This window comes from Rhinopithecus bieti, unplaced genomic scaffold (genome assembly GCF_001698545.2).
Source record: "Rhinopithecus bieti isolate Rb0 unplaced genomic scaffold, ASM169854v2 scaffold_33444, whole genome shotgun sequence".
Taxonomy (NCBI): domain Eukaryota; kingdom Metazoa; phylum Chordata; class Mammalia; order Primates; family Cercopithecidae; genus Rhinopithecus; species Rhinopithecus bieti.
In genome coordinates, this window is record NW_016814544.1 from 291,360 (window position 1) to 303,971 (window position 12,612).

The 12,612-nt window shown below is 41.2% G+C and overlaps 2 protein-coding genes across 6 annotated transcripts in view; one reads left to right on the forward strand and one right to left on the reverse strand.

The window, feature by feature from the left end:
- The window catches only part of LOC108514874 (olfactory receptor 4C11), a 416,510-nt gene that overhangs the window by 278,663 nt on the left and 125,235 nt on the right, over positions 1-12,612 (reverse strand). The gene's annotated exons all lie outside the window — the stretch shown is intronic.
- LOC108514867 (putative fatty acid desaturase 2-like protein FADS2P1) overlaps positions 1-12,612 on the forward strand; it is a 42,079-nt gene that overhangs the window by 21,265 nt on the left and 8,202 nt on the right. Inside the window, exons 5-6 of the mRNA XM_017851387.1 lie at positions 5,415-5,540; positions 8,568-8,628. Coding sequence (XP_017706876.1) covers positions 5,415-5,540; positions 8,568-8,628 — 187 coding nt within the window. The remainder of the gene's footprint in view (positions 1-5,414; positions 5,541-8,567; positions 8,629-12,612) is intronic.

Below are 12,612 nucleotides of genomic sequence, written 5' to 3' on the forward strand. Positions count from 1 at the left end.
AAGAAAAGAAAAGAAAAATGTTTAATCATGGAAGTATTAAGAAGATGGGGATAAATCACATCATCACTGAGTTGCAAGGTACCTGGAATCACCTACTTTTACCTACCCTCTCTCCCACTGATCAGTTTGAGCCTTAAGTCAATCCGATAACACAGAGTTGGATTTTGAGACGTGTCCCCCATAATAGTTAGAATGAATAATAGGTTGTTATTTCATGTGACAGGTCACATTTGACCAGAAAATTCCTAGGGGCGTTCTAGTCCACCCTCTCTTCACCATCATAAGATAGATGAGGCTGTTTCTGGATTCACTCAGAGATACTCACCACAGAATAAAAGCAGAGGCGGTTTCTTATGCTATTGTGAGTTTCAGGTCATAGGCCAGCCCATTTTTCCTCCTCTGTTCTGAGGAGTCAGAGGAAAGGTAAGACTCATCTGCCCTGGAGGTAGCTGGCAGTGGATTCAGTGCCAGTATGTGAAATATTTCAGATCAGCCCCACCCATGCTGGCACTTTAGAAAATAAATCACTGCTTTCCCATTGATCCAGATTTGTACACAGCTATTTCTACGTAAGCTGTGTCTCCAGAAACAATTTTGCACTAGTCGAAATGAATATAACCTTGATGACTTGTGAACTGAGTAAGAAAATGGGAAATGGCTCTAAAAGCAAATCAAGTGTACTCTGCCTTTTTTGCAGGCAAAAACAGTGACTCATGAGCAAAATGAATATTGGCTTCAACTATGTGCAGGAGAGAAAACTACCTGTGGAGAGGAAAGGTGGGCAGGGAGGATGTAACAAAGAAAATTATAATGTAAACAGCAACATCCCCGCCTTAGACATGCATCACAATTTTAAAGTTTAAAACTTAACCTCATGTCAGTTACTTCCCACCACCACCTCCTGCAAAAGGCACCAATATGGAGATTCTTTAGAATTTTCATTCACCAACTGAGAAAAAATATATATGCTCTGGTCTTTCCAGTGTTTGCACAATAAAAGAGCACTTCCCAAAATAAACCACAAAATGTTTGCATACATTTTGGACTACTGTGAAATATTAAATTCAAAATGGACTCCTTGTAGCATATTTTTCATATTCGTCAGCATGCACATATAAAAAAACTAAGAATCAAGTCTCATTATAGGGATAGTGGGACAGAACATTTGAAATTAAGATCTTCCTAGAAAATCTGGCCTATACTGATTCCATGATGACATCCTAAAACATTTTAGTTTGGTAAGGAAAAGGAAAGTGTCAAGCATGTTATTTTCTGCAATCCTCTCAGAAGCCTCATCCATTTTATAGATGAGGAAATTGCCCAAGGTCACACACCTAAATAGATAGCCAAGGAGGGATTAAATTCAGGTTGGTTTCATTCCAAAGCCAGGGTTTGTTCTTTTTATTATTAGTAGTATTATTATAATTTAAGTTCTAGGGTACATGTGCGCAAACTGCAGGTTTGTTACACAGGTGTACATGTGCCATGTTGGTTTACTGCACTATCAACTCGTCATTTACAGTAGGTATTTCTCCGAATGCTATCCCTCCCCGAGCCACCCGTCCCAGACAGGCCCTGGTGTGTGATGTTCCCCGGCCTTTTTCTACTGCACTGAGAATAGCCCTAACGTGGAAATGTGGAATGACAGGTTTGTTCCTGCGTAGAATTTGGCGAAGGGGCAGCCTATTTGGCAGGCAGCTGATAATCCTCTCTTACCTGTGGAGTACTTTGTTTCCCTTGTCTCTGGCAATAGTGGCTTCCAGAAAGAGGGGCCAAAAGAAGGCACTTATTTGGATCACACCCAAATTCCTTGACCATTATTCTAAGCTTTACCTCTTAAGATCTGCTCCCCGTTGTATCATGAATCAAAGCCAGTCTCCCACATTACTGCTCACCACCACAGATAGTCATTGGCTAAAAGAGTACAGTCAGCTGGTGGAAGAGACCAAACGTTGGCTCTCAGGGGACTTAGTTGAAAAGGAGAATATCTCGGCCGGGCGTGGTGGCTCAAGCCTGTAATCCCAGCACTTTGGGAGGCCGAAATGGGCAGATCACAAGGTCAGGAGATCGAGACCATCCTGGCTAACACGGTGAAACCCCGTCTCTACTAAAAAATCTACAAAAAACTAGCCGGGCGAGGTGGCGGGCGCCTGTAGTCCCAGCTACTTGGGAGGCTGAGGCAGGAGAATGGCGTGAACCTGGAAGGCGAAGCTTGCAGTGAGCTGAGATCCGGCCACTGCACTCCAGCCTGGGCGACAGAGCGAGACTCCGTCTCAAAAAAAAAAAAAAAAAAAAGAAAAGGAGACTATCTCATCACATTGTCCTTGTTCAGTTATCTACTACTTCCATTGGATTATATGTTTCCTAAGTGTGGAAACCTCACTTTATCATGTTTATCTTTATGTTCCAAATGCCTAGCTCAGTAACTATCTGACACCTAGCACATAATTCAAAATAAATAATGAATGTGTGAATAAATACACAATTATAAGAATAAGTGGCTCATATGCAATTTAAAAAATCTTTTATCGTTTTATTTTATTTTTATTTATAATCGACACATAGTCATTGCATGTATTTATGAGGAACAGTGTGATGTTTCAGTGCGTATGTACGTTGTGTAATGATCAAGTCAAGGTTATTAGCATATTCATCACTTTAAACATTTATCATTTCTTTGTTGTAACATTCAATATCCTCTCTTCTAGCTATCTTGAAATATATAATACCTGATTGTTAGCTACAGTGAACCTACTGCAGTGGTTCTCAATCTTTCTGGCACCAGGGACTGGTTTCATGGAAGACAATTTTCCCATGGACCAGTGGGTGGGGGGTGGTTTCAGGACGATTCAAGCACATTACATTTATTGCGCACTTTATTTCTATTATTATTAGATTGTAATAATGAAATAATTATACAATTTACCATAATGTAGAATCAGCGGGAGCCCTGAGCTTGTTTTCCTGCAACTACTGGGTCCCATCTGGGGTGATGGGAGACAGTGACAGATCATCAGGCATTAGATTCTCATTAGGAGCATGTAACCTAGATCCCTCACATGTGCAGTTTACAACAGGCTTCGTGCTCCTGTGAGAATCTAATGCTGCAGCTGATCTCACAGGAGGCAGAGCTCAGGCTGTAATGAGAATGGCGGGGAGCAGCTGTAAATACAGATGAAGCTTCCCTTGCTTGCCTGCCACTCACCTTCTGCTATGCAGCCCAGTTTCTAACAGGCCACAGACTGGTACCAGTCCATGGCCCAGGGATTGGAGACCCTTGCCCTAATGTGTAAGAGAATGCCAAACCCATTTTTCCTGTCTAGCTGTAACTTTGTACCCATCGTATGCAATTTGATGGAGGAAACACAGAGCACTGATGGGGCCCTAGAAGCAGGGACAGAAATTGTTAAGTATAGTTTGTGACATGTTGTGGCTTGAGCATCATGAACTATCCATACATATATATATAAATAAATAAAATATATATCTCACATATATATCACATATATATCATGTATATATTATATTTCATGATATTGAAGCTCAACGTGTCACAAACTATACTTAACAATTTCTGTCCCCTCCTCTTCTGGGTGGGGAGGAGAGACAGAGATCCATATATACACACACACACACACACATACACACATATATGTATATTTGGAAAGTCCCCATTCAGGCATAAGATTCAGGATAGAGACTCAGGCTGGAGGGTTGCAAGAAGGTTAGAGAATGTTAATTGGGAATGAGATGGGGGTTGCTAAGAAACAACTGCAAAGAAGACTATGGAAACACAATGCTAATGCTTACAGATTTTCAAATAAAGAGCCATCCCCTTCTACTACAGATGTTTGGTGTCCAGACCAGCACGCTCCTACAGAAATACAATGCACCACGTTAAAATGACACTTGCATTTTAAATTTTCCAACAGTCATATTTAAAAGGTAACTTTATTACTCCACATATATTCAAAATGGTATTATTTCAACATGTAATCAATGTAAAAATAATTGATGAAATATTTTACATTCCTTTTTTCATACTGAATCTTCAAAATCCAGTAGGTGTTTTATACTTATGGCTTGTCTTTATTCGGTCGCTTTTCAAGTGCTCAGTTGCTCAATAGCCACATGTACTAATGGCTATTGCATTGGACAGAGCAGACTAGAACATGCATAGACTGGTTGCTAAGCTATGTCAAATATGCAATAAAAAACTACTGCTGCTGCTCATTCTTCTGTAAATGATTAACATAAAGGGGGAAAAACTGAATATCCCAGCATGCCAACATTTTACATAGGTCATCTCATAACTCCCCAGACCACCCACGGAGGTAAATGTGCTTATGTTATTTACCAGAGATAGAACTGAGCCTCAAAGAGGTTGGGTGATTTGCCCAAAACATGCAGCAGTATTTATTTTATTTTTTATTTATTTATTTTTTTGAGCCCGAGTCTCGCTCTGTCGCCCAGGCTGGAGTGCGGTGGTCTGATCTAGGCTCACTGCAAGCTCCGCCTCCCGGGTTTACGTCATTCTCCTGCCTCAGCCTCCCGAGTAGCTGGGACTACAGGCGCCCGCCACCTCGCCCGGCTAGTTTTTTGTATTTTTTTAGTAGAGACGGGGTTTCACCGTGTTAGCCAGGATGGTCTCGATCTCCTGACCTTGTGATCTGCCCGTCTCGGCCTCCCAAAGTGCTGGGATTACAGGCTTGAGCCACCGCGCCCGGCCGCAGCAGTATTTATACATCCAGTATATGTAACTAGGTTGACATGCCTCCAAATTATTTGCTCTATTAAAATTTCAGACTTTCTATGGTAAAAAAAAAAAAAAAAAAAAATCACAAACAACCTAATCAGAGGTGACTCAAGCTTGGCATCAGCTAAAATCTTTTTATTCTCATTGATTTTTGTATGAGAGCATTGAAACCCAGACATGCAAGGATCTGAGCCCAGCCCCCCAAGGAGATCACTTCAGATCCATGATTCTTTGAAACACTCATTGAAGTAAGATACCTGGGGCCGCTCCTTTTTCCCCAGATCTAATTAAAGTCTTGGAGCTAAGTCTTCTTTATACGTAAAATAGAAACAATACTCTCTGCCCCACCTACCTTCAGATTGTTTTTTAATGAAGATCAAATAAGAGAAGGATGGGAAACATTTATTTTCAATCAGCTTTTATGATTTTCATTACCAAGACTTTTAGCCTAAAGTTGTGTTTCTGGATCAGAGATTTATTTCTTTGTAAGCTATGAGTGCCTCTGTCCGATGAGTCATGCTGTGGCTCAGCAGTGGAGGCAAGCTAGAGAAACTCAAATATCTTATTTTGACTTTGGGGATGCGTGCAGAAAACTCTGAGAGTGAAGGGTATTTCAGGAAAGAATTATTTCAAGTAACAAGCCCTCTCTTCTCCTCAGGGCCTGTCAGCAAACTGGTGGAATTACCGGCACTTTCAACATCACGTAAAGCCGAACATCTACCCCAAAGACCCGGATATTGACATGGGCCCACTTTTTCTGCTTGGAGATTCACAACCTGTCAAGGTACACTTAGAAATCTTGAGCACCAGGGAAATGTTCCTGGAAGTGGTTCCTGGAAAGGCTTACAGCCTTGCCTTGGAAAGATCAAGCCAGAAATTCTGGCTTCACACACAATCTGAGAACATTTCTCCTTCTTTTAGGCTCAAAATATAGATTTGAAATAACTGAATCTGGGACTGTAAGAATACAAGGGCATTTAGAGTCGTAACCTTTAAGTCTATGACCTTAAAGATCATCCGGTCCAACCTCCCACAGCAGGAAATATGGGAATCCACATTACTCTGTTTGAGCAATCTCAGTGACAGATGGGTCCCTGCCCAGTGCCTGTCATTTTCTCTGAGGCAATACAAGCCAATGTTAGATCGTGGAACCAGATGACTGGGATTGCAATGACTGTCTGAGGTTTAAACAGGGCGTGGAGAAACATTCACTGAAAGAATATAGGTCAATATATTCAATAAGCACTAGGTCACGTACATTCACCTACCTAGTTATCTCAACTAATTCTAGCCCAGTTAGAAGAATCTATGCTGTTATATTTTGTTCATGTTCATTTTGGTGCATTTATACATGAACTACAGCCCAAATGTCATGAAAGAAAGCTAGAGGTCTCACCTCTAATGTGAGTTTCTTAAAAAACAGAAAAAGGAGGGGGAAAGTCATCTCCAGAATTTCTCAGTTAATGATTACTTTTTAAAACTTCAACTTGAAACCATCGTGTAAAGGACAACATCAATTACCAAGATTTTAAGGAGTGAGTCTTTCTTTTTGAAACAGAGTTTTGTTCTGTCGCCCAGGCTGGAGTACAGCGGCGCGATCTCGGCTCACTGCAAGCTCCACCTCCTGAGTTCATGCCATTCTCCTACCTCAGCCTTCCATGTAACTGGGACTACAGGCGCCCGCCACCACTCCCAGCTAATTTTTTATATTCTTTTTTGGTAGAGGCGAGGTTTCACCGTGTTAGCCAGGATGGTCTTGATCTCCTGACCTCGTGATCCGCCCGCCTCAGCCTCCCAAAGTGAGGAGGGAGTCTTTCTTAAGCAAAGGAGGTATAAGGATAACCAAAGAAAAGTGCCTCCCCTCAAGTGAAGTACCTGAGAGTCAGATACTTGGGAAGAGGTTGCTATCTCCTAGAAAAACTAAGAGTTTTATCAAAATAAAACAGTGTAGCCTCCTCAGTTATTGCCTGTCTGGTCCATTAATCAAAATTGTGCAACTTTTGAAAGTAGTTTTTTTCATCTTTGGGAGACTCACCCTTTTCCCTAGCTGAAAGAGAAAACAAGGTCTCTTGCTTTGAAAAAATTCTTGGTGCTGTGATCACAAATCAGTTGCTTTTGACAACGATTCTGCAAACACATTGGACTTCCCTGATGTTTGTGGGTTTCTATGATCGTCATTAGAATTGTAAAGTGCTGATTTCTCCAATTGTCCCCTCATATCTCCCCTTCCTCCTAGAGAGCAAGGGAATTTGTCTCAGGGAAGTTCATGAAGCAGCTTGAGTTCAGACATGCCTTCCGTAGAGCTATTTTCAGTACACATGCTACCTCTTCACAAATAATAGAGGTTACCTCTCCAAGTTCTCAAGCTGCTCCTGGGATAGCCCTAAAACCTTAGAGTTCTATGTAATATAATTTCAAAGCTACTGCACAAGACATTATTTAAAATTATTTATTTAAACCCTAAAATTCAGTAGTTTCACATCAAAAACATTTCGAATCAGCCCTGGGCTTTTCCTTTCTTCCTTCTTTACTGTCTGCCTTTCTAATACTTTATTCAAATGTTAAGTTTCTTCAGCAAGCATTTATTAATTCTTCTATGTCCCGTGCTTATATCCTGGAAGACAGAATCCTCCTTTTGATACTCAAAATCTGTCCATTACGGTTTGTTCACTCCCACACACTTCCAACTAGTCCCTTTACCATGTTTCCTGCTACTAAAATGTTTAAAGGTTTCAGAATAACTGCAAATAGCTATTATTACCTTATCACTATGCTATTTCTTGTAATTTTTGACAATAAGAGAAAGAAGGACCAACTACACAATCCAAATACAAGAAATCTATACATAGGAGGAAAGATATCAAAGGAAAGGAGAAAGCAAGAGTCAAACACTGCCCAGAGTTTTAACTGAAAGAGGCAAAAATACACAGTGAGTGTGAATTATCATTTATTCATTAATTCCTTCCATAAACATTTATTGAGTGTCTGCTAGATACTAGAGATATAACCATTACTTCTATCCTCCTTTCAAAGCATTTGCTGCCTTTGTGCCCTGAATATATGCCAGATTAACTAAGGAGACTCCTAGAAAATGAATCAAATTCTCAGTAGTGAATGTAATATTAGAATTATATTATTATATAGTAATTATATAATGTATAATAAATATTATATGTACTATCATCATGGGCTAAAATAATAAATGATAGTGTGATTTCCATGATGAGAACATAAAAGAAGAAAGATGAGACAGACAGGAGGGGCCATGACTATCTATTTTATCATATTACCATTTAGTATCTTTTGGATGAATGAATTTAAAAGAAAATTCTTGACTGTGATGAATGAATCACACATCTGTTGGATGAATGAATGAATATGGAGCAGAATCCTAAATGCCATAGTTGAAGAAGCACAAGAAAAACTCAGAAATGTCCCATTTCAGTGACCATTCCACCTCACATAAAGAGAAAAAAAATTCAAAATGATTCCCACAGGAACAAAAAAATGATACAATTCCTACAGTCCAATGGAATATTCCATTTGTGATAGAATTACCCACATATAATTAAAGCAAGACGATGCCACAGTATTTCTTCCTCCCATCCTGGTTCTGGTTCTTCTAGTGCCTCAGACTTGAACGCTAATGAACACTGATCAGATGGCTCTTTCCATAAAGATTTTAGACACATACACACACACACAAGCATGTGCACACACACACATACACACACACACATACACATGCATCCTTGAGTGTGATGACCAGAAGTATGGTCTCTTATTTTTGTTTTATTCTCTCTCCATTCAGTATGGCAAGAAGAAAATCAAATACATCAACTATGAAAAGCAGCACCTGTACTTCTACATGGGTGAGTCTCCCAGAGCCACATTCCTTATATCCCATTTCCCTGAAGCAAGTACTTGTCAAGGCAGAAGTCACAATTGGAATGCTCTCACAGAGACCAGCCCACGTCCTATTGCTATTGAGCAAAGCAGCATGTCTTATTTCAGACTCCCTGGGGTGAAAATCTGCAAAGGGAGATGGAAAAGTAAACAGCCTTTTTAAACAGCACCTCATCACTCTGAGAGTTGGATGGGGAAGGAGGGAGAAACCCAATGAGGGAGGGAAGGTAGGCTGCCTGTCAAGGGACCTGCATCTAGGACTGTCATTCTGGAAAGACCAAACATCTATCAAGAGAAAAGAATAATGGTGTTTGGGTAGGGAGGAAGTAGAGATGGGGAAATACATCTGAAGCATTGACAGTGTGACACCAGCAATGGAGAGGCCGGGGAACAAAGGGCACCTGCAGTGCTCTTGTGTGGAAGAAAGCTGTCTGCTCCCATGACCTGCATATAGCTGTGGGAAGGCATGAGACATATATATCTGAGTGTGGGCATGTGGGTCAAGTTTGAAGGAAAATACAAGTAGCTGCATAAATCTGATACCAGTAAAAGAACATCATAAGCAAAGACTGCTCTTAACCAATATCAAACACATAGCAGCTCACAAAAAAAGTTTTCAAGAAACCCCCAAATCTGCCCAACTAAAACATGTATCTGGGGAATAAACCAAAATCAGGGAAAGAACCAAACATTTCCTGTAGTCCAGTTGTTCTCAGCCAGAGCAATTTTGCCTCCCAGGGGCAATGTCAAAAGACATTTTTTTGGTTATCGCAACAGAGGAGGAGGGAAGGTATTAGCAGTCAGTGGATAGAAACCAGGGATGCTGCTAAACATTCTGCGATGCAAAGGAAGCCCCTCATAAAAACAATCATCTCACCCAAATTGTCAGCAGTGCTGGGCTTGAGAAACATAGTTGTGATGATCTGATTTGCCCACGTGTAGGCCACAAATGGCCACCCCTATTACGCCAGAGGGAGATAGCAGGGGGCAAATTTTTTGAAGTGTGAGATCAACCATCACTGCTGGATCCTCTACAGTGGGAATTCAGCCTTCCCCAACCTGCACTCGTCACCTGCCCCACTGCTCTTGCAAAACCTAAAAGAGGAATGAGGACATTCGTGCCCCATTTTTAAAAGGTAGCTGATTCCCAGCCTGACTAGATGTGTGTCTGCAAAAGAAAACCCTGCTGGATTTTCTTCTCTGAACTCTCCTGAGAAACATGTGTTTACCTCCCCTGTCTGAAGTGGGACAATATGCCCTTACTTTATGAGAAATGAGGGAATGGTGTCAATTCACTGCAAAATGCCCACTTCACAAACCACACTACCACCACCAAGAGCTGCTTTATTGTGGCCTTTCCCGGCAAATGCTAGCTTAACATCTCGGGTACAAATGAGTCGTACTCAAACTGTCAAAAAGAAACAAAACCAGACAGTTGTTAAAGGCAGCAAGACAAATCATATTCAGGCTATCGCACTAGGGGAGAGAGACTTCACCATAAACCGAGCTTAATTCTCCTGACGCAAAAGTGAGAGAGAGGCTTTTTAAATGCTGGAGCATGCTAAAGGAAAAGTACTGAAAGACACTGGGAGATGGGGTGGGGGTGGAGGAGTTGGTTGGTAAGATTTGTCCAGGCTGTCTGTGTCTGCTAACTGGTACTTATCAAAGTTAGGCTCCTATCCTCCCAAACAGACTGACAGATAAGAGCCCCATCCTTCTTGATGACTACATTTCAAAAAGATTGTTACCAGGCCCTTGAGAAATACATTTCTGGAGTGTAGAAGCTATATCTCAAAGGAAGGCACAAAGGATTTACAATTGTCAGTGTCCTAAAGTAAATGCTCTAAGAAAAAGGGGTGTCAGGTGCCTATAGTCAGACACTGGCCAGAATAAACAGTAAATTATTTTGGCAGCCCTGAGCTTTCTCAGGTAAAAACTTCAAGGATGCTGGGATTATCCCAGAGAGATGGCCTTGAGCTTTGAGAAACTATGCTAGTGTCTGTTCAAGTTTCTTAGTGTGGAGAGTGGATGAAATCATTTGTGCTGAGAGTCTGCAATTCTTGTAGGCCAAGGATGAGACCTAGTTGAGAAGAGGGCTCAAAGGATCCTAACTAAAGTTTGACCAGGGAGACAGCCTTTGTCAAAAGCCAGAGGATCTCCTTAAGGATCCTCTGTGCCTGGGAAGCCTCAATGATGCTGGGGGAAAGGCAGGTAAATAACTCTCACCAGGAAATGAGTATACCTTCTTTATCTCTGACACCTCAACACACTGTAATGGGGCTAAATCCCAAAGATCCAGGGAGACTGAAGGACTCCAAGGACCTTGAAAAAACTTGAAAGTTGGTAGCAGAAGCTGTTCAGGGATGCCTTCATCAAAAATGACTCAAATCTCCCAAGCTTTCCTAGCTTCTTTGAGGCAGCTTGAACCTGGAGCTACTGATCTAATTCTTAGCCCTATCTTTTAGATTTGAAATGCCCATTGCAGTCCAGGATGAGGCTGTGGATCTCCACTTGGATCTTTCCTTGGGGCCAGCATTCCAGGAATGCTGCATTAAGGAGATAGACTCCTGCCACTTGCATTGGGGTCACATTTTTTAATTAAATACATTTACTGGATTTATTAAATAAATTTATTAAGTACATTATAAAAATACAATACAGTAATCACAAAACAGATGCTGGATCATCCTAATACCAAAAACAGGGAGAGACAGAACAACAAAATGAGATTTTAGGCCAGTACCCCTGATGAACATCAATGCAAAAATCCTTACTAAAATACTGGCAAACCAAATCCAGCAGCACATCAAAAAGCTTATTCACCACAATTAAGTTGGAATTCAAGGCTGGTTCAACATACACAAATAAATAAATGTAATCCATCACATAAGCAGAACCAATGACAAAAACCACATGACTGTCTCAATAGATGCAGAAAAGGTCCTGAATAAAATTCAACACCCCTTTATGCTAAAAAAAAACTCTCAATAATCTAAGTATTGATGGAAAGTATCTCAAAATAATAAGAGATATTAATGACAAACACACAGCCAATATCATACTGAATGGGCAAAAGCTGGAAGCATTCCCTTTGAAAACTGGCACAAGACAACCTCTCTCACCACTCCTATTCAACATAGTATTGGAAGTTTCTGGCCAGGGCATTCAAGCAAGAGAAAGAAATAAAGCGTACTCAAATAGGAAGAGAGGAAGTCAAATTGTCTCTGTTTGCAGATGACATGATTGTATATTTAGAAAACCGCATCATCTCAGCCCAAAATCTCCTTAAACTGATAAACAACTTCAGCAAAGTCTCAGGATAAAAAATCAATATACAAAAACCACAAGCATTCCTATACACCAATAACAGAAAGCCAAATCATGAGTGAACTCTCATTCACAATTGCTACAAAGATAAGAAAATACCTAAGAATACAACTTACAAGGAACATGAAGGATCATTTCAAGTAGAACTACAAAGCACTGCTCAAGGAAATAAAGGAGGACACAGGCCGGGCGCGGTGGCTCAAGCCTGTAATCCCAGCACTTTGGGAGGCCGAGACGGGCGGATCACGAGGTCAGGAGATCGAGACCATCCTGGCTAACACGGTGAAACCCTGTCTCTACTAAAAATACAAAAAACTAGCCGGGCGAGGTGGCGGCGCCTGTAGTCCCAGCTACTCGGGAGGCTGAGGCAGGAGAATGGCGTGAGCCCGGGAGGCGGAGCTTGCAGTGAGCTGAGATCTGGCCACTGCACTCCAGCCTGGGTGACAGAGCGAGACTCCGTCTCAAAAAAAATAAAATAAAATAAAATAGTTCTGTATTCTACATCTCAGGTATTACCCTTGTCTCTTTCATGGCTATGCTGAGTTCATACATACATAAATACAGACGTGGCTGGTGGGCATGGTGGCTCATGCCTGTAATCCCAGCACTTTAGGAGGCGAAGG